We start from the raw sequence: 19,714 nt of genomic DNA on the forward strand, positions 1-19,714 counted from the left end.
AGTCCCCACCTCTCCCCAAGACCAGTAGGTGACAACACAGCGCTAAGACGCTTCTTTGCTGGCTCAGACTAGTCAGCGCAGGCATGTCTCCAGTTATGGCACGTCCCCTCTGGTTGCCCATGGCAACAGGCCGAGAGGACCGCGGGGTGGAGACATTGGGGGAATGTAGCGCTCACCTCCCCACCCCCCGTCCTGGGTCCTGGCTCCTTTGCAGAGTGAGCAGTGATTGACAGGCCCCTCCTGCCTCTCCCCCTTTCCGATGGAGCTACGGAGAAGCCAGGGAAGAGCCCAGACAGCATCTCAGGGAATTGATCACCTGTAAAGGAACCCACGCACGAGGCCTCGGGTGCCCGGGCAGCCTGGAGTGAGGGACAGTCCATCACTGGTCCCACTTCCCCTCTGCTCTGTCGGGAAGGCCATGGGCAAGTGGCCTCACTTCTCTGGGTCTATATCTGCAGAGGATGAACGCAGGGGTTATAAACCAGTGGTGGGCAGGATGAATCTGGCCCATAGCCATGTTTTTTTTTTTTGGCCCCATAGTTTTAAATATTTCTCAGATTAGTTGCCAAGATTTTAAAATCCTGGGATTTCACTTTTATGTCTCTTGAAAGATGAGAATCTCTGGAATTGCTGGGCTCCAATTCCCTCTTATGTCCCTGTCCAGTTATTTCTATGGAATAAATGTCTAGACACTCAATGGCCAGGTGTACGGAATGCACGTTTTTACCTACAAAAGCTCTAAAGCTCTAATGGCAGCTTTTTTAAAATTTGAAAGGAAAAGAACTGGCTCTAAATTTTAACTTCTTCTGGCCACCCAGGATTGGCAACATGCTGGCAAACCTCACACTCCATTTGGGTCATGGATTTGGCAAATCTTTATTGTCAGTGTGTATCAGGCACTGTCTAGGATCTAGGGTATGAACACGACCAATACGAAGGTCCTGCCTTCATGGAACTTATAGTCCAGAGGAGGGGGACAGACAATGAACAAATTAACCTGTCATATCCAAGGTCCGTTAGTGGTAGTGCTATAGAGAAAAATATAGCTGAGTAGGAGAATAGAGGGGAACAGAAGGAGGGCTGTTTAAACAGACAGTCAAAACACCCACTCTGAGGAGGAGACATTTGAAGAGACACCCAGTGAGGTAGTGAGCCCTGCCGAGACCTAGCGGAGAATGTTCCAGGTGAAGGAAACAGCAAGTGCAAAGGCCCCGAGACGGGAACAAGGTTGGCATGTTCCTGAGGCAGCACGCGGGGCAGTGCAGTGAGGACAGAGTGAGCAAGGTGGGGAGAAGAGATGAGGCTAGATGGGCAGGTTCAGATCAGGGAGGGTCTGATTCCGGAGGTGAGGTTCTGAGGAGGAGAGCAGCGGCATGATCTGAGAAGTCTCGAAAGGATCACGCTGGCTGCTGCATCCACTGAGTATGGAGAGCAAACGTGGAAACAGGAAGATCAGGCTAGGTGAGCACGATGGCGGCTTAGACTCGAGCACCAGTGTGGATAGAATGAGAAAGGGTGGATTCAGGGCACAGCAGGAAGGTCGAACTGGCAGGACTTGCTGATGGATCGGATGGGTTTGGGGCAGGCCAGAGTGCTGGCCCGATATTGAAGGCCCTTTACTGAGATGGGGAAGGCTGAGGGAGGAACAAGTATGCAGAGGAAAGCCCAGAGGTCTTGTTCCAGACCTGTGATGTCTGAGAGACGCACTAGACATCAGACAGAGATGTGGAGCAGGCTGTTGGGCATATGTGTCTGGAGTTTCAAGAGAGATCTGCTTGGAGATGGACATTGGGTAATCGTTTGCATTCAGATGGTATTTAAAGACGTGACACTTGTGAGCTCATGAGGGAGGGAGTGCAGAACAGGGGTTGGCAAGCAATGTCTGGAGACATTTTTGGTTGTCATGGTTGGGGGAGAGGAGAGGGTGTTACTGACGTCCAGTTTGGCAGCAGCCAGCGATGCTGCTCAGCGTCCTACAGTGCACAGGGCAGCTCCCCACCACGAGAATTATCCAGCCTTGAATGTCAATAGTTCGGTTGGCAAAGCCTGGCATAGATAAAGAAGAGCATGGAAGATAGAGCCCTAGCTCAGTGCCTCTCAAATTTAACATGCAGCCAAATCACCTGGGGGTAGTCTTGCTAAAACGAAGACGCTGATTAGGTAAGTCTGGGGTGGGACCGGAGATTCCGCATGTCTCATGAGCTCCTGGGAGATGCAAACCCTGTTTGTCTGCAGCCCACACCTCAGGAGCACGTTCCCAGGCCACTCCAGTAATTCAGACCTTGGAACAAGGAGGAGGGTCTCTCTGGCAAAGAAGGACTGGCCAGTGAGTGGAAGGAAAAGCAGGAGAACACGGTCACCTGGAAGACACGTGTCCTAAGGGTTTCAAACTGTGTCATCTGCTACTCAGAGTTCAAGAAGGTTGAGGATTTGGGCTTTGGCCATTGGGCTTGGCAAAAGGGAGGTCGTCCGTCACCTGGACGAGTGTGGCTTCCTAGGAGCGGGGAGGTGAGAGCCTAATCTGAGTGGGTCACAGAGAAATGGGAGGTGAGGACGTGTTGCTAACATGGAAAGCAGGGAAACGAAGCAGCAGCAGGAGGGAGAGGTGAGGTCCTGAGAGGTCTGTTTGTTTTTGAAGATGGGCACTATCGTAGCCTGTATGTATGGTGATGGAAATCATGCAATAGATGGGGAGGAAACGAAGATCCAGGGAAGGAGCCATGACAGGAGTAAAGTCCCTATTTGGCAAGAGAAGATCCAACTGTGACAGTGAAAGGGTTGGCCTTAGATGCATTGTCACTGGGGAAGGGTAAAGTGTGTGGGCAGAGGCAGGTAGGTTGGTAGGTTCTACATGGAAGAAAATTTTTTTTAATTTTCTTTAGTTTGTTTCTGTTTTCTCAGTAAAACTGGAGGCGAAAATCATTTGATGGGAGAGTGCAGAAAGGGAATGTTGGAGGTGTGAGATGTAAAATACTCATCTCTGAGAGTAGAAGCGTGAACTGAACAGGCAAATTAGGTCTCCAATAAAGTAGGATTTAAGGCAAAAGACACGAGACGGAACCTGCTGCCCCTAAAGAACTATCGGTTTCATATGAATGACAGTTTCAATCACAGTGCAGCTCTACAGGATGGACACTCGTGTGCAGAATCAAACAGCATTGACATGTATTAACATACAGACGGTCCCCGACTTAGGATGGCTTGACTTAGGAATTTTAAAACTTTACGATGGGTTTGTCAGGGTATGAAATGGAGTTTTTGACTTAAAAATGGTTTCAACTTACAGCGGGTTTATCGGGATATATCCCCATCATAAGTCGAGGAGCATCTGTATAGTGACAGCTGTTAGAAACATCACGAGAAACTCACAAAAATACCTTGATTGGTAGAGAGGGCAAAAAATAAGTGAGGATATAGAGAAATTAAAGAAGAGAAACTGATATAATTAGCTATCAAACTTTATATCTTCAAGCAAAGGATACTTTTCTATAGTCTCCAGATTTTCTATAATAAATATGTTACTTTATAAGAATGAGCTATGGCTATTAAGAAAAAAAAAAAACGTTTAAACAATAGGCTGCCCAGTAGTAGGAGCATGAAGCCGAGACATTGGGTTTTGCTTTTTCCGCTATAAAACGGGGCTTCCGTCTGCTTCTCCGGGAGGCAAGGGGGGCGTTGGCAGCTCTGCATCCCACGGAGCAGCTTCCGGGCCAGGCTCAGGAGAAACAGAGTTGTGCTGGCTCTTCCTGAATTTCCTGAATGCCCTCTCCGGTCTTAGGCATTTGGCCTCATCAGGGGGGCCAGAGTCGGCGTCCTCATAGATGTGTCAGCCGTCAGCAGTGGCCCTCAGAAAGAGGAGTTCCAAAGTGACCTCATGGTAAGTCTCCGCCCCCCACCCTCCCCTTCCTGAGCCTGCTAACCTGCAAAACAGGATGTTTTGTAAAGAACAGTTCACACTTAATTAGCACCTCCGGTTAAAGAAATTTGTTGAGTTCTAAGAAATCCAACCCCAGAGTCATTTTCGGTTGCAGCGTGAACTTCTAGTATTCTCCCCACAGTAGTATTTCCCAGCTAGACACCTTGCCCCCAGAGCCCACGGATCCCGGGAAAGGGAGGGGGGACAGCAGTCAGCTGGAGGCTGACTCCAGCACAGCAGAGCAGAAGCAAAGGGCTTCTGACCTTGCTGGATGGAGGAGCTACTCTGGTTTCTTCGGAGTTCAGGCTCCTGTTGGATACTCACCAGCTGTAGCTCGAGAGAGCATCGAGCAGGCTGACATCGTGCCCACTGCTCCATCCCTGACTCACTCGCCTTGGAGAGAAACCGCTGCCCGTGACCTCTGTCCTCCCTCCCTGGGTGCCACAGTTAAGTGCCAAATGTCCAGCCGCAGCACATGCCAAGAAGGGCAGCCGAGATGCTGACCCCACGCACAGGAGACCCGGTGGGCGGGAAGCAAATGTCAGCTTGGGGCTGGTCGCTGAGCTGAGCCGCAAGCAGCCCTATGTCACCACAGCTCACAGCCCAGCCCAGAGGGGCCAGCAAGGCAGGAGACGTGAAGCCAGGCTCCGTGTGCCCTTGGCTCTGGGAGCCACTGACGTCCTTTTGTCCCACAGAGCCTCATTGATCAACAGCTAAGCCAGAAGGAGAAGCTGTTTGTCCTGTCCTTCGGCACCACAATCCAGTCCCTCTGGCCAGGCCCCGTGGAAGTCAACACCTCCACGTGAGTAGCTACCCAGCCTCCACCAGGATATTTACTTGTTCATTTTCCTCCCTAAGTGTCAGTGTCGTAACTGAATGATTAAGGTATAAACCTCAAGACCTCAATAGCTAAGTGAGTACAAAGAGACAATTCACAAAAGCAGAAGCACAGTAGCCAATAACTTTTGGAAAGATGTTCACCCTTGTGAGCAGTCCACAAAATGAAAGACAAGACAACCACAAGACATCATTTTTATCCAGCCGACTAGCAAAGATAGTTGTATTATTGTGAAAATAACACACGCACGTTTTTAAAAATCCCAATAGTGTGAAAGGATGAATAATAATAAATGAGTCTCCCTCTCACTCCAGACCACTTCTCATCTCCAATAACCGTTTCTTGTATCTACTTCCACAGACAGTCTTTGCACATATACATGCATCTGCGTGTTTACCCTCTTATTAAACATAACAGGAGCACATAACACTGGTCTGCACCCTGCCGTTCCACCTAACCTTTAAATCATTCTCCGGCAGTGCATACAGATCTACCTCATTTGTTTTAATGGCTACATAGTATTCCACAGCATAAACATCCTTTGTTTGGGAGTTTCGAGTTTGGGGTTTTTTTTGAGGGATGGCGGGGAGGTAAGAATTTCTACTTCCTTATGCCAGTAAAGTAGAAATTTCTTTTCCACAAAGGCAATATCCTCGATCACCCACCATGTGTTAGGTACCATGCCGGACACTTTACATGTATGATTGCATTTAATATTTATAGCCACCCCATGGAATAGGATTATTATCCTCGTTTTGCAGATGAGGAAACTCAGACTCCAGTTAGGGAAGATGCCCAAAGTGGCAGAGCCCAGACTGGATTTCAGATCCCAGGAGAAACCACACGCTTGGCTTCCCGGGAGGGAGGCCCCTTCCCAGCACTAGACGTAAAGGGCACCGTGTCACGTCCAGGTAGAGAAACCTCGGGTTTCTGGCAGCTCTGGCTCTCAATCCCAGCTCTGACAGTCCCTGGGGGATCTTGACTAGTCCTTCAACTCTCTCATTTGCAGAGCAAAGCCAACCATACCTACTTTTCACAGAATTGTTGTGAGAAGGGAATGAAAAATGAGTACCTGGCATATGGCAGGTCCTCAGTGAATGAGACTTTTTTTACTCTGATTTCCACTCTGGTTAGACCACTTATCTCTGGGAGGTTAGACCTGGAAGTCACCTTGGGATCACCTACCCAAAAGTTCTTCAACGTTGGTCATTCCCCACCTTCCTTTGTCATATCCCTATGTCACATCTGTGCCATGTGTGCTATTCTTTACTTGTTGCCACTTGTACTATTAGCAATTTACTTACTTATTTTTATTTCTAAATTTTTTTATTACCAACTCTATTTATTATTGAAGGAAACTTTCTATCAATACCGTCACTGAGATGCCCGTATCACTTGCCGTAATTAGAAAGTAGCCATATAAATAAATACAACAAAAGCAAAACAATTTAAAGACATCAAATTCCAGCCTGAAACCTATTGGCTGGAACACGCACGAGGCCTGGGACTTGTTCTCTCTGTTCAAAAAGGAGACTCAACAGTTATAATAATGGAAGACAGACTTATTATTAAATAGCACCAACCTGAGATTTTCTTTTTCAGAATTTTGATTTTTTGAGGTAAAAAGAGCAGAACTCTTTCACTAGTGCCATGTAAGCTATTTAAGCAAGAAAGTACCAAGTTAAGTCATTTTTCCTCTTCCCAGTGCTGTATATCCCAGCCCGTGTGGGATGTGGCCACGCAGCCATGGCGCCCTCTCCTAGAGCCCTCTTGGGGTTGGGGGATGAACTCCAGGCCTCATGCTGAGTTGGGTGTGGTGTGGTGTAGAAGAGGGAACTCAGCCTCAGACCCTCATACAGCAGTTGCTTAACTCTGAGCCTCAATTTCCTTATCTACAAAATGGGAATAAAGGTACTCACCACCTCAGTGAGTTATTGTTAGGCTTCAATGAGCTAGTATTTGTCCTGGGCCTGGCACCTAATAAGAATATATAATTAGGTCACTGTTGTTGTCTCCCCCCAGCCTGCAGGAACTCAAGCTCTGGGTAAAGACACTGCAACCTGATGGAGGCAGCAATTTGCTGCAAGCCCTGAAGAAAATCTTCACCCTAAAGGGGCTGAATTCCCTGGTGGCCATAATGGGACGCTGGTAGGTCTACTTTCCTAAGCTGGTAACAGACTACATGCAGGGGGTTGAAGAACCCAACCGCTGTTCAAGAAAAGATCGTGGAGCCTGACTCTTCACACGTGCTTGAGAGAAGGATGTCGTTCACAGGCCACCCCTGACAGGTGGGGCGGGGCAGCCAGGGCCTGTGTCCCCCCAACCCTGCATCCCACACAGGTGACCGGGGTCACAGGCGGTCAGTGAAGAATGGGTAGATGTTCCCTGAGAGCTACCGTTTTGCTCTGGAATGTTCTCAAAGTGGTATGACCTGGGGTGCCCACTTCTCTTCTGTCTCCTCCACAGCCCAGATCAGCCTTGTGAAATCCTGTCTGACTACATCCAGCAGTCCAGCATGGGAAGGGACCTCATCACCCACATCATCACCTACAAATGTGGTGATCAGGTGCCCCCTGTACGTACCCAAGATTCTCCAAGATTTCCCTTGGATTTGGCAGCAGCGAGCTGGGCCGGCCTGTGAGGCTCCCTGCCTGGGCAGGCTCCCAGGCTGTGGACTAGAACACACCTCCCCTGGGGCCTGGTTCTTCCTTTGGTAAAACGGGAGTTGGGAGGTTTAGTCAAGGAGAAAGCTTGTTAGAGTGTCCGAGTTGCCCTGGGAGGGCTGATCCTGTCACCATGCCCGCAGGCTGTCCTGAAGAACCTTGCAGAAGCTGTTGGGGGCTACTACCACTGCTACGGCCCAGGGACGGAGGTAAGCCCCTCTGCCAGCACTGCCCCTCCTCCTTTCTCTCCCTGCCTGTCTCCGGGCTGTGCTGGGGGGTCTGGGCCACGGCCTTACTGTGTGCGTGTTTCCCTCTTCCCTCTGCGCCCCGCCCGACCCATATTTAATGGGTTTATGCAGGTAAATCAGATTAAAATGAATATATGAGAGGAGCAAGGACAACCTAGAGTCACAAGAGATCCTTTGGTCAGCGTGTACGATGAGTTGATTGCATGCCTGGGAGCCTAGAGGCCTTTGAAAGCCTGGCTGGCAGAATCCTCAATCACTGTCCTATTGCCATTAATATAGGTCTCAGCCTACCTGTGCCCCCATCAAAGCCCTGAGTCTGAAACAATTGCCTCAATCTCTCTCCTAGTTAGACCCCTCCTACTGCAAGGGACCCATAGCAGGGCAGAATGAGCAATCGATCCTGTACCAATCCAATCATTAGCATCCTTGTCCCAGTTAATAACTACACCCCATGTACACAGTGGAGGTAGCAATGAGCACACATGGGTGCAGACCCATTTGGCAGATGGAAAATCCGACCGTCTGCTCAGCTAACAGGCTGTGCCTTGCCTACCATTAATAACCACAAGTATGTGAGTGTTTGCATCCCGTAAATGTGTTCAAGCATCACAAATCTAGCATCCCATCCCAGTGACCCAAGGTCAGGCAACACCTCGTCTTGACATCTGTCATTGCCCAGACTCTGTTTGTAGGTGACGCAGACCCCAGAGGCTAGGAAGGTAAATGAATGAAACTGGCTGGTCTGAGAGATATTTTATCTTCAAACCTGTGGCCCTCTTGGCTTATCTATTGTTTTCTTGCTCTGGGTGGAGAGATGCTCTTCTTTAATGTGAGCAAAACAAGCAGTGCAAGGATGACACACATTACAACTGATTTTCTGATGGGGAGCAACAGAGAGTGGTGACAGGGACGGTGACAAACTAGATCACATACGCCTGTCTAAAGAGGCGACCTCTTCAGCCCCGGCCTGTGGTTGCTCTGTGGGAATGTGGCTTCAGTATGCCAGGTCTTCTGATGTTTCAGGAAGAGCCAGATATCTGGATGATTTGTGTGTGTGATGTATTTCCATTAAAGAAATTCACATACCATAAAATTAGCCTCTTTAAAGTGAACAATGGAGTGGCGTTTTAGTACGTTCACAGGATTGTACAACCGCTGCCTCTATCTAGTTCCAAAACACTTCTGTCACCCCAAAAGGAAGCCCTGTACCCATTAAGCAGTCACTCCCCATTCCCCCTCCTCTGGCCCCTGGTAGTCACCAATCCGCTTTCTGTTTCTGTGGATTTAACTATTCCAGACATTTCATATAAATGGAATCATACACCTTGTGTGTCTGACTTCCTTCAGTTAGCGCGATGTTTGCAAAGTTCATCTTCGCTGTAGCACGTATCGGAACTTCATTCCTTTTTATGGTGGAACAATATTCTATTGTCTGGGTATACCATACCTTGTTTGTTTATTCAGCTATTGACGGACATTGGGGTCGTTTTCACCTTTGGCTGTTGTGAATAGTGCTGCGATGAGCATGAATGTGGAAGTGTCTAAGTCCCTGTTTTCAGTTACTTTGGGCATATAACTAAAGTGGAACGGCTGGATCAGGTGATAATTCTATGTTTCACGTTTTGAGGAACGTCCAAACTGTTTCTGCAGCAGCTACACCACTTTACATCCCCACCAGCAGGTACAAGGGTTCCAATCCCCACATCTTCACCGACGCTTGTTATTTTTCATTTTTTAAAATTATCATTATACTTCGCTGGCAGGGGAGATACCATGATCATAAAATTATCATTGTTATTAGCATAGCCATCCTAGTGGGTGCAAAGGATTTCTTTACATTTGTAAAGTTAGAAAACCCTTCAATTGTTCAAAAGCGCTATAGGCAGATACCATGCAAAGGAACAAAATGCGTTTGCAGGCTCTACCTGGCACACGGGGCCCAGGTGTTAACATCTGGCTTAAACAGGCTGCCGCTTGGCTTCGGGCATTCACCTGGCTGCCTGCCCTTTCCTGCCTTGGTGGCTGCTGGCAGCCAGGTGAGTTCTGGACGGCTGATTGCTCCCCCCGCCCTCAGCTCTACGCCAGCCGGGACGTGGACGAGCTCCTGGCAGAAACCCAGAAGGCACAGAGCGTCCTCAGCCACGTGCAAGCCCTGCACCGCAGCAGCTCCAGCAACCCCTGTGAGGAGCTCACCTGCATGATGAGGGAGGTAGGTAGTGCAGGCATCGATTCTGGAACCTTCCCCCAGAGGCACTCGGCCGCCTCCCTCCACTCCCCCCTCTCACCTGTCTCTCCAAGGCACAGCTGCCAATGCCCTCATTTCCTGAAAGTAAAACAAGGCAAGACCACAAGGATCCTGGTGGATTTTCCAACTGAAAAATTTATTTCAGAGAAAGACCTGCCGGCTCCTGCCACATCCTCCATCCTGTCACTGTCCCTTCTCTTCCCCCCACCTTGCAGAATGATGAAAACCTCAACCACATAGAATAGACTGTCTTGAAGAGAATCATTCCCACTCCAAGCACCTCATGTAGGGTAAACATTCCTATTTATTTTTTATTTTTTTGAGACAGGGTCTCACACTGTCACCCAGGCTGGAGTGCAGTGGCATGATCATAGCTCACTGCAATCTCCAACTCCTGGCTTCAGGCGTCCTCCTGCCTCAGCTTCCTGAGTATAAGCACATGCCACCATGCCCAGCTAATTTTTAAATCTTTTGTAGAGACAGGGTCTCGCTATGTTGCCCAGGCCGGTCTCAAACTTCTGGGCTCAAGTGATCCTCCCACCTCAACCTCCCAAAGTGCTGGAATTATTGGTGTGAGCCACTGCACCCGGCTGACTTGGTTCATTTAACATCAGCAGAATAACTCAACCAGCACATGAATGCACATGCTGTAAAAGCTAAGTGCTGTGTACACTACACAGAAAACTTTGCTGTGTACAGATGAAAACTGAGCATGCACTTACAGCTTCATTGAATGAAGGTGTGGATCTGAAGTACCAGGCATTTTGACCAACGATAGTGAAAGAAACAGAGCACTGAGAGTCTGGGACCTTAAATTTTAATTCCAACTATTCTACAGATTATCTATAAATCATAATAACTATTAGTATTATAATTATAGTTCTCGTTTACCGAGTGTTCATTATAAGGTAGGCACAATGTTTAATTCTTTAAATCTCTTTATTTTATCTTCGCAACAGTCTGAGCTAAGTCTACTATTACTTTTTACAAATTAGAAAACTAAAGTTAAGTGGTTATATAACTTGCCCAAAATCACAGAGATAGAAATAGATTGAATTTGGATTGAAGCCAGGTCTCTCTGATGCCAAAATCTTGCCAGGAGTTTCCCAAAATGAAGTGATTGTACTACTCGTGGTTTGCCAGATGGCTTTAGCTGGGACATAGATTAATATATTTTTTAATGTTATCTATTTAAAACTAGCTCATTATGGTTGTAATAGAGCTTTCTAAAATTATTTGACTGTGAAAGAGAGTGAATTCTAAAAATTAAATACAATTGGGCTGGCATGGTGCCTCATGCCTGTAATGCCAGCACTTTGGGAAGCAGAGGTGGGAGGATTGTTTGAGACCAGGAGTTCAAGACCAGCCTGGGCAACATAGCAAGACCCCCATCTCTACCAAAAAAAAAGAAAAAGAAATAGCTGAGCATGGTGGTGCATGCCTGTAGTCCCAGCTACTGGGGAGGCTGAAGTGGGAGGATCACTTGAGCCGAAGTTCGAGGTTGCAGTGAGCTATGATTGTGCCACTGTACTCCAGACTGGGCAACAAAGCAAGACCCAGTCTCTAAGAAAAGCATTAAATTCATAACTAAAAATCTTTAATGTTACATGTTTAATTTTTAAAAAATATTAATAATACGTTGGTACTCGGATATAGCAAAATCCATGAAGGTGGTGCTCAAATGTCTGAAATTTGGGAGTTGCTGTTCTACATTTTGCTTATATGCTAGCTGTGTAATTTAACCTCTCAGAACCGCAGTTTTTCACTTTGTAAATGTGGGCGAGGGGCACCTGGGCCAGATGAGGGCTCCCTAAATGAGTCGGTGTAGGAGTTACTTTTCAGTTCCCTAAAGCCTTGTATTTTGAGCCCACGGAGGGGCGACCTGTCATCTTGGAGTCTGTGGTGCTGGTCTTAACAGATAAGGAAAGGACAAGGAGGACAGGAAAGTGAAAGATGCAAGGGTACGTCCCCCTCTTCCCCTGGAAATACCAGAAATCTCCAGGGAAGGGGACGGGGGCAAGGGGCAGAGAAAGGCAGAAGCGCCTTTAACCTGCCAGGTAACGTTTTAAGATGCTCCACTCGGGGAGGCTGGATGGGTGACAGAGACTTCCCAGCTCCCAAATACCATTACATAACGAGGCTGTTCTGACTTCATTTAGATTTCTACAGAGATTGCAGAAGGTCTCTTGCCTAAACCCCCAAAGCACGAAGCTCCTCTCAGAATCGAGTTCCCAAACTTGGACTCGACTTCAGCAGAATGGCTAAAGGTCAATGGTCTGAAAGGTAAATCCCCAGAGCGGGCAGAACCCAGGACACAGGTGACCGACTAAAAGGCTTAAACCCTCTGGGGCGCCCCGGGCAGTGCCTCAAACCCCACCCCCACTATTTATTTTTTTTCAGCCAAGAAGCTAAGCCTTTATCAAGTCCTGGCACCCAATGCGTTCTCTCCCGTGGAGGAATTTGTGCCTGTTCTCCAGAAAACCGTGTCATCCACTATCCATGAGGTAATTGGCATTCAGTTCAGCGTTCTTGCCAGTGCCCTGCAGGGGAGCTCCTTTGCGGCTTTTCCCATTTTCCTACATGTTCTGGCAACAAGAGCCACAGCTGTCCGTGAAGGCCCATCTGGGTTCCCAAACCTAAGAAGCCATAACAGCATGTTCTAAGGTCTCCGACTCTGCTCTCTATTGCCAACGCCCTGCGAGCACATCTTAGTGACCCTGACATTCAGAAGAGCCAGCAAGGCTGGCTTGCTGTTGGGCACAGCTCATGCAGGGGCCACTCCCCTGAAGGGCCTCTGTTGCCAGCTCCAGACAAGACGATGACCTGGCTGCGTGGTGGTGGTCGTGTGTGTGTGTTTGTGGTGGGGAGTGGGGGGTGGAGAATCTGACAAATCTACGTTCAGAGCCCATTTTCCTCTCGTGCATCTGATTTGGAGAACCCAGTGCCCAAACTGAACTGGAAATCCTTTCCCACACATGCTTCTGTTCACCCTTGCTGAGCGCAGAAGGCAATGGTGCAATTCGAATGGCACGACGGGACAGTGAAGAATATTCACGTGGACCTGCCCTTCCTCTGTGAGTACCAGGTCAGTGATGGGTCGGATCCGTCAGAACATGGGACGCAGGAAAGGGGGACGGGAGGAAAGTGCCGTGGGCCGTGGAGACCCCACGCCATTGACCAAGCCCCCTCCCGTAAGGAGACACGGTATGCGCCACCTACAGGCACCTCTGGAGTTTTCTCCACCCACTTCCCCAGGCAGGGACCCAGATGCCTCAGACAAAAGTTTCCTAATCCTCTGGGACAAGATCTACCTCTTCTCCATTTGACACAATCAAATGCTTTGACTCCCCTTCCTGGCCTTGGCAGATTTGTCCGTGATTTAGTAGCACAGTCACACTACCTAGATACCCGGGGACTTGGCACTCCCCTCCCAGAAGCCGCCTGGCGTGTGCCCACCTCCCCCAGGCCCCTCATGCCCACCCGCCGAACCTCACTGTGGCCCGTGCTTTCGCAGAAACAGCTCAGCAGAGCTCTGCGGACGTACGAGAGGCGGATTGAGTGGCTCTCTCTGGCCAGCCGGAGAATCTGGGGCGCTGTCTGTGAAAAAAGGTACCTTTCCCCGGGCAGGGCTCTTGTCCCTCGTGGGTCTGGTGTGGGGGCCGGGACGCAGCATTTATCCAACTCCTGAGTTCCCTGTCGGTAGCACCAGAAGCCATCACTTAGGTTAGGGATCTGAAATCTCTCAGTGGAACCCCCGGAGGAAGAAGTCACCACCACCATCATGAACATTGGTAACACGATCGTTGTATCACTCGAGATTCTGGCAGTTCTAAAGCAACAGGAACTACATGCAAATTGGCTTAAACAAGACAGGTCTGATTAAGGTTACCGAAAATTCTAGAATAGGTTTGATTCTGTCTTCAGGCATGGCTGGATTCAGAGGTTTATTCCCATCAGGGGGCAAGATGGCCCCCCGAAGCACCCAAACTTAACCTTCCACCAGCTTAGCACCCCAGGGCTGCGGGCACCAGCCCATCCAAGAGCCATTTACTCTGGACCAGGGGATGGGGTGTTCTGATTGTCCAGGGTCAAACACCTACCCTGGAAGCCCGAAGTGGGGTCAGCTTCACCCAACCCAAAGACACTGATGGAGACAGAGTGTTTCCCAAAGGAAAATCAGGATACGGTTGCCAGAGGAGGTAATGGACGCTGAATGGGGAGAAATAATAGGCCATTATTATCATTTTGTACCTCATTTCATACATCACCATTTATAAAATATTATGCTTTGTAATATTATACATCTATTATATAATTTAACTCTCAAGGCAACCCTATGAAGAGTCTTATTATAAATAGTTTATAGTTAAATACATCACAGATCAGAGAGGTTTTGTGACTTGCCTAAGGCCACACAGCTGTAGGAAGTGGAATTTGAACCAAGGTCCTCTGATTCTAAATCCAGTGGATTTTCTTTTGTTATCCTTAGCTGTCTGGAAAGGAGAATCAGCCCCTGGGGAGGAGGTGGGAATATAAGATTTAAAGTAATAAAAGGAGAGGAAGACCAAATGGGGCTGGGAATCTTAGAGAGAGAGCAAACAAAAAGATAAAAACATTTCCCAAGGGGCCCACATACACTTAGTTCCTTATCTTACTTGCTCACCTGGTTTCTGTTTTCCATACAAAGATCCCAACCTATACAAATATTGAATTCTAGTTCTTTAAAATAAAGAATTGATGGAAATCATTATATGAAGCCCCTGCCCCTTAAACCATCTCCACTACGAGACTTTATTCCATTGTAGAACTCCTGGGAGAGAAGGTTCCACAACGCCCTTAGTCCACTGTTACAAACCCACCTCTGTTTCCCTCAAACAACAGAGAAGATTTTGGCCAGCTATGACGTTGGCATGCAAAACTCCCCTGGAAAAAACTTTAAATAGTAAAACGGAACAAAATAAACATTATCTGAGAGATTCGGTTCTCCCCGTAAAGCTTGTGTTTCCTTGTAGGGTGGTTATACTGCTCGATGTCTCTGTGACCAATTCCATGTACATTATTCATATCCAGCACTCCCTGCGACTGCTGCTGGAGGAGCAGTTGTCCAACAAGGACTGCTTCAACCTCATTGCGTATGTTTCTCAGGGTCCACGGCGGCGAGGGTGGGTCTTGTGCGTTTGGATGCCATCACTAGGCTGCGACTTCAGGACATAGCTGGATGACAGATACTGAAGGCACCCGGCATCCTAGGACAGCCATCCGTTTATCTGATTTGGATGATCTTGCTTGGGGCACTGCATAATTAAATGGTTGCAGGACTGTCCCACTGGGCCGAAGGTGATAAGTGGCCCCAAAAAAACGAGGCTTGATCAGTCAGGATAAAGTAACTCGTTGCCCCATTTGGCTTTCAAGTCGGTGAATGCAAAAGAGAGAAGGCAGGTCCCCAGCTGTGCCCGCATCTTAGTCCTCAGCCCGGTTCTAGCAAGCCACGCCATTTCAAATGTTTAGGATTCTAATTCTAAGTTTAAATACAAATCTTATGTATTAAGTTTATGTATTTATAAATGGTATGCAATTTTTAAAAACTATAGTTTTAAAATTATATATTATATATAATTATATATTATATATATCTTCATTCCTTCCTTCCTTCTTTCTTTCTTTTCTTTCTTTCTTTCCTCCCTTTGTTGAAACAGGGTCTCACTCTGTTGCCCAGGCTAGAGTGTGGTGGCGTGATCACAGCTCACTGCGACCTCAAACTCCTGGGCTCAAGCGATCCTTCTGCCTCAGCTGCCCAAGTGGCTAGGACTACAGGCATGCACCATCATGCTTGACTGATTTTTCTATTTTTAGTAGAGACAGGGTTTCACTCTTGCTCATACTGGTCTCAAACTCCTGACCTCAAGTGATCCTCCTGCCTCAGCCTCCCAAAGTACTAGGATTACAGGCATGAGCCACCACTCCTGGCCTATAGTTTTTAAAATTGTATACCATTTTAACTAATTAGGAAAGACACTTGAATATACGTTTTTACACAACCTTACACCAAATAGAGCATATTCTAAACCTATTATGTCAGCAGTTAATTTTAGATATTATTCTATACCAGAGCCTAATCTTTCCCTAGTAAATTCTATGGAAAAATTCTTAGAAAACATCTAGAGAGTATTTCAATTCATTTATCTATCCAATCAACAAAGTTTGTTTATTCACTTATTTATTTCAGAGACAGGGTTGCCTAGGCTGGAGTGTAGTGGCGCAATCATATAATAGCTCACTGCAACCTCCAACTCCTGGCCTCAAGCAATCCTGCTGCCTCGGCCTCCCAAAGTGCTAGGATTACAGACATGAGCCACCATGCCTGGCTTTGGCAGAGTAGGGCCAGGAAATCTTCATGGAGGACGTGCCCCTTTAGCTGAGTCTTGCCAGAGAGTAGGTGTTTGCCCAGCACGTGGGAATGATGGGGTCGTGGGGAGGATGGGTGTTCCGGTCGAGTCCCCCACCCCAGGCTGCAGCTTGGGCCGGGGAGGTGAGGAAGTGCCGGCATGTTGTTTTTCCAGGGAGCTCGTCACAAAGGGAAAAGAGGAAGGAGAGGACAGTTGCTGGAAGAATAGCTCCCCAGTGGAAGGAGGGAGTTATTTTTAAGTATGAAGAGGCTTAAACATGTATGTAGAGAGGCAGGGGGAAGAGGGGAGTGCAGGGCAGTTAGTGATGTGTCCATGTGAGGGGTAACTGCGGGGCAGTCTCAGAAAAGACTGGCAACAGGGAGGTCTGGAGCCCTGGTGGAGGAATTGATCTTGAACTACAGACAGGACACCTTTTCCTTGACAAACGGGGATAAATCCTCTTCTCAAGGGTCTTAAATTCTGCCCTATAGTGCAAATGAGATGATGTATATTTTTAAAAAAGGAATTATAGTATGAAAGGAGAGGAGAGATGGGGGGTTGGAGGGGGGACACAGGCTGGAGCTCAAGGCTGCAGGAAGGAAGCCGAGCCCAGCCGGTCCTTGTGCTGTGTCTCGTGCTGGGACATGTCGCCACCAGCAAGGAAGTTTCCTGGCTGGCCCAGGCCAGTGACATCTGATGTTTTGGGAGTGTCATCAGAACTTTGCCCCCCTAAAAGCCTGTGGAGCCCAAAGCACTGGGCCACAGCGCAGACATGGTCCCTGCCTAAGAACAAGCCCTCTTTGCTTCTTTAAAGGTTTGGAAGCGCAATCGAAAGCTGGAGGCCGGAGATGGTTCCCGTGAGCCACGACAATTTACAAAGCGCCTGGCGGTAGGTGTTGGGCGGAGTCTGTGCCGCCACGTCCCGGGGCAGCCTGGCGGGGGTTGTGTTCTCTGTTCCCTTCTCGACCGGGAAAGAGCTCTCTAGCGTCCCTGTCCTCAGATACCAGAAAACAACTGCCTTCTGCTCCGGGCTCGTGGGGGCCTCCTTCAGCACGGCTGTCCCTGCCTCCCCAGGTGGGCCCTGAACCTGCAGTGTCAGGGCAGCAGGAACGTCCTCGGTGCCCTGCGGAAGGCTGTGGAAGTGGACTTCAAGGACAAAGACAAGCACCAATTACAGGGCATCTACCTCTTCACGGGGGGCATCCCCGACCAGGACGTGGTGGGTAGGCTGCATCCTGGGTGTCCGTCATCCTCTGCGACCCCATCCATCCTCCCTTGGCGGGTACCTCGCAGCAGTTGCTCCAGCTTGATGTTGGAAACCAGCGCTTCCCAAGCTTCAGTGTGCGGACCGGCACCCGGGGGCGCTGCTCGACTGTAGGGCCTGGGAGTCTGCGTTTCTAACAGGCTCCCCGGGGTGTCCATGCTGCTGGGCTGCAGACCTGCCCTGTAACCAGGCTCTCTGGTCCAGCTCCCCGGCCACACCCTGTGAAGATGTTTCTATCCTCGGGGCCAAGTACCAGCCCAGGCACACAGTAGGCCCTCAGGAAAGACTACTGGGCTGGACAGATCAGAGCCTGGAAGCTTCAGGGCCCTCAACCACGGTCCCCTCTGCCTTCTCTGCCCCCACAGCCCACGCTCAGCTCCTACGTGGCCGAGGCCTGTGGGGGCTGCGACCTTAAGCTGAACGTGTGTCTCTTCTACGTGGGCGAGCCACAGATGGACACCACGCCCCCCGCCTGCTATGCCAGCCGCAGTGACACGGCCGCTGCCTACAGGGAGGTCACCCGGGCTGCTGGTGGCCGCTTCCACTGGTTTGGAGAAACAGGTGTGTGATGTTGCCTGGTCCCTTCATCTCTTTCTTTCCAGACAGTTGTCTCAGCGCCAACAGAGCTCCCTTACACCATAGACGTATGACAGAAAAGCGCGTGAAAATTACATCTTAAAATGTAAAACTACTACCCTAGAGATGGACAGTCACAGTAGTTGCACAACAGTGTGAATGTACTTAATCCCACTGAACTGTACACTTAGAAACAATGAAAATGACAGTTGTTTAAAAATTTCTTTTTAATCCCATCCTGAAGATGAGAAAAATGATAGATTTTGTTATGTATATTTTTACCACAATTTTTTTAAAGTTAACAAAAAAAAAAGTTACACTTTGAAAGTATATCAGGGTCAGGTATGGTGGCTCACACCTGTAATCCTAGCACTTTGGGAGGCTGAGGTGGGAGGATGGCTTGAGGCCAGCAGTTCAAGACCAGCCTAAGAAAGAGTGAGGCCCTGTCTCTACAAAAAATAGAAAAATTAGCCGGATGTAGTGGCAACATGCCTGTAGTCCCAGCTACTTGGGAGGCTGAGGCAGGAGGATCACTTGAGCCCAGGAGTTTGAGGTTGTAGTGAGCTATGATGACACCACTGCACTCTAGCCAAGGTGACAAAGCCTGACCCTGTCTCAAAAAAAAAAAAAGTATTTTAGAATGTCAGAGCTGGAAAGTGCCCTAAAAATCCCTTAGATTAATGTTTCCCAAAGCATAGTATTTTCACAACAGGTGGTGGCAAGATAGTTGTAAATGTCACATGAAGCAATTTTTTTTTATTGTGACAGTTGTATGCTTGTTTTAACATTGTTAGAAAAATACTGGCTTTTCCATTGCCAGTAGTGACATAAATCTTCTGTTTTAAATGTACAATCATGTAGCGCATAATGATGTTTCAGTCAATGATGGACTGAATATACAGCATAAGATTATCATACCGTATTTTGCTGCAGCTGTTCTATGTTTAGATCTGCTTTGATGCACAAATACTTACCACTGTGTTACAGTCACCTGCAGTACTCAGCACAGTAACACGCTGTGCTGGTGTGTAGCCCAGGAGCAATAGGCTGTTGCACGTAGCCTAGGTGTGTAGCAGGCTACACCATCTAGGTTTGTGCAAGTGCACGTGGTAATCACACAACAACAAAATCGCTAGCAATGCATTTCTCAGACCACGTCCCCATCGTTGAGCAGTGCACGACTGTACTTTTAAGTGAACCAAAAGTGAGTGGATTGAAGTACACATTTGAAGTAAATCATGGTTTAAGTGGGATGCAGACAAGACAAAACCATGACAGTGATATGGGAGGGATTGAAGCTAGAACACACTAATGCATCCCAACCTCTTTGATTCCTAAGTGAAGTAACTCCCAGGAACGTGCTGTGCCCGTGGTTACAAAGTCAGCGGTTGAACGCTGGGGCCCTGTTTCCCAGCTCGTTCTTTCCTGGAAAGTTCTGGGCATGTACATTTAAGTTACTGTTGGTAATTATCACTAATAATAGCAAATGCTTACCCAACAGTTATTATATGCCAGATACAATTCTGAGCATTTTACAGATATAGGTTGAGTATTCCTTATCCTAAATTCTTGGGACCA

The 19,714-nt window shown here is 48.2% G+C and overlaps 1 protein-coding gene across 1 annotated transcript in view; it reads left to right on the forward strand.

The window, feature by feature from the left end:
- The window catches only part of VWA3A (von Willebrand factor A domain containing 3A), a 67,316-nt gene that overhangs the window by 30,521 nt on the left and 17,081 nt on the right, over positions 1 to 19,714 (forward strand). Inside the window, exons 10-23 of the mRNA XM_045542760.1 lie at positions 3,779 to 3,877; positions 4,612 to 4,718; positions 6,777 to 6,902; positions 7,221 to 7,329; positions 7,561 to 7,626; positions 9,740 to 9,874; positions 12,070 to 12,193; positions 12,311 to 12,414; positions 12,915 to 12,995; positions 13,425 to 13,519; positions 14,923 to 15,042; positions 17,111 to 17,185; positions 17,371 to 17,515; positions 17,926 to 18,121. Of these exons, the coding sequence (XP_045398716.1) occupies positions 3,779 to 3,877; positions 4,612 to 4,718; positions 6,777 to 6,902; positions 7,221 to 7,329; positions 7,561 to 7,626; positions 9,740 to 9,874; positions 12,070 to 12,193; positions 12,311 to 12,414; positions 12,915 to 12,995; positions 13,425 to 13,519; positions 14,923 to 15,042; positions 17,111 to 17,185; positions 17,371 to 17,515; positions 17,926 to 18,121 (1,582 nt within the window). The remainder of the gene's footprint in view (positions 1 to 3,778; positions 3,878 to 4,611; positions 4,719 to 6,776; positions 6,903 to 7,220; positions 7,330 to 7,560; positions 7,627 to 9,739; positions 9,875 to 12,069; positions 12,194 to 12,310; positions 12,415 to 12,914; positions 12,996 to 13,424; positions 13,520 to 14,922; positions 15,043 to 17,110; positions 17,186 to 17,370; positions 17,516 to 17,925; positions 18,122 to 19,714) is intronic.

This window comes from Lemur catta, chromosome 2, assembly GCF_020740605.2.
Source record: "Lemur catta isolate mLemCat1 chromosome 2, mLemCat1.pri, whole genome shotgun sequence".
Classification (NCBI taxonomy): Eukaryota; Metazoa; Chordata; class Mammalia; order Primates; family Lemuridae; genus Lemur; species Lemur catta.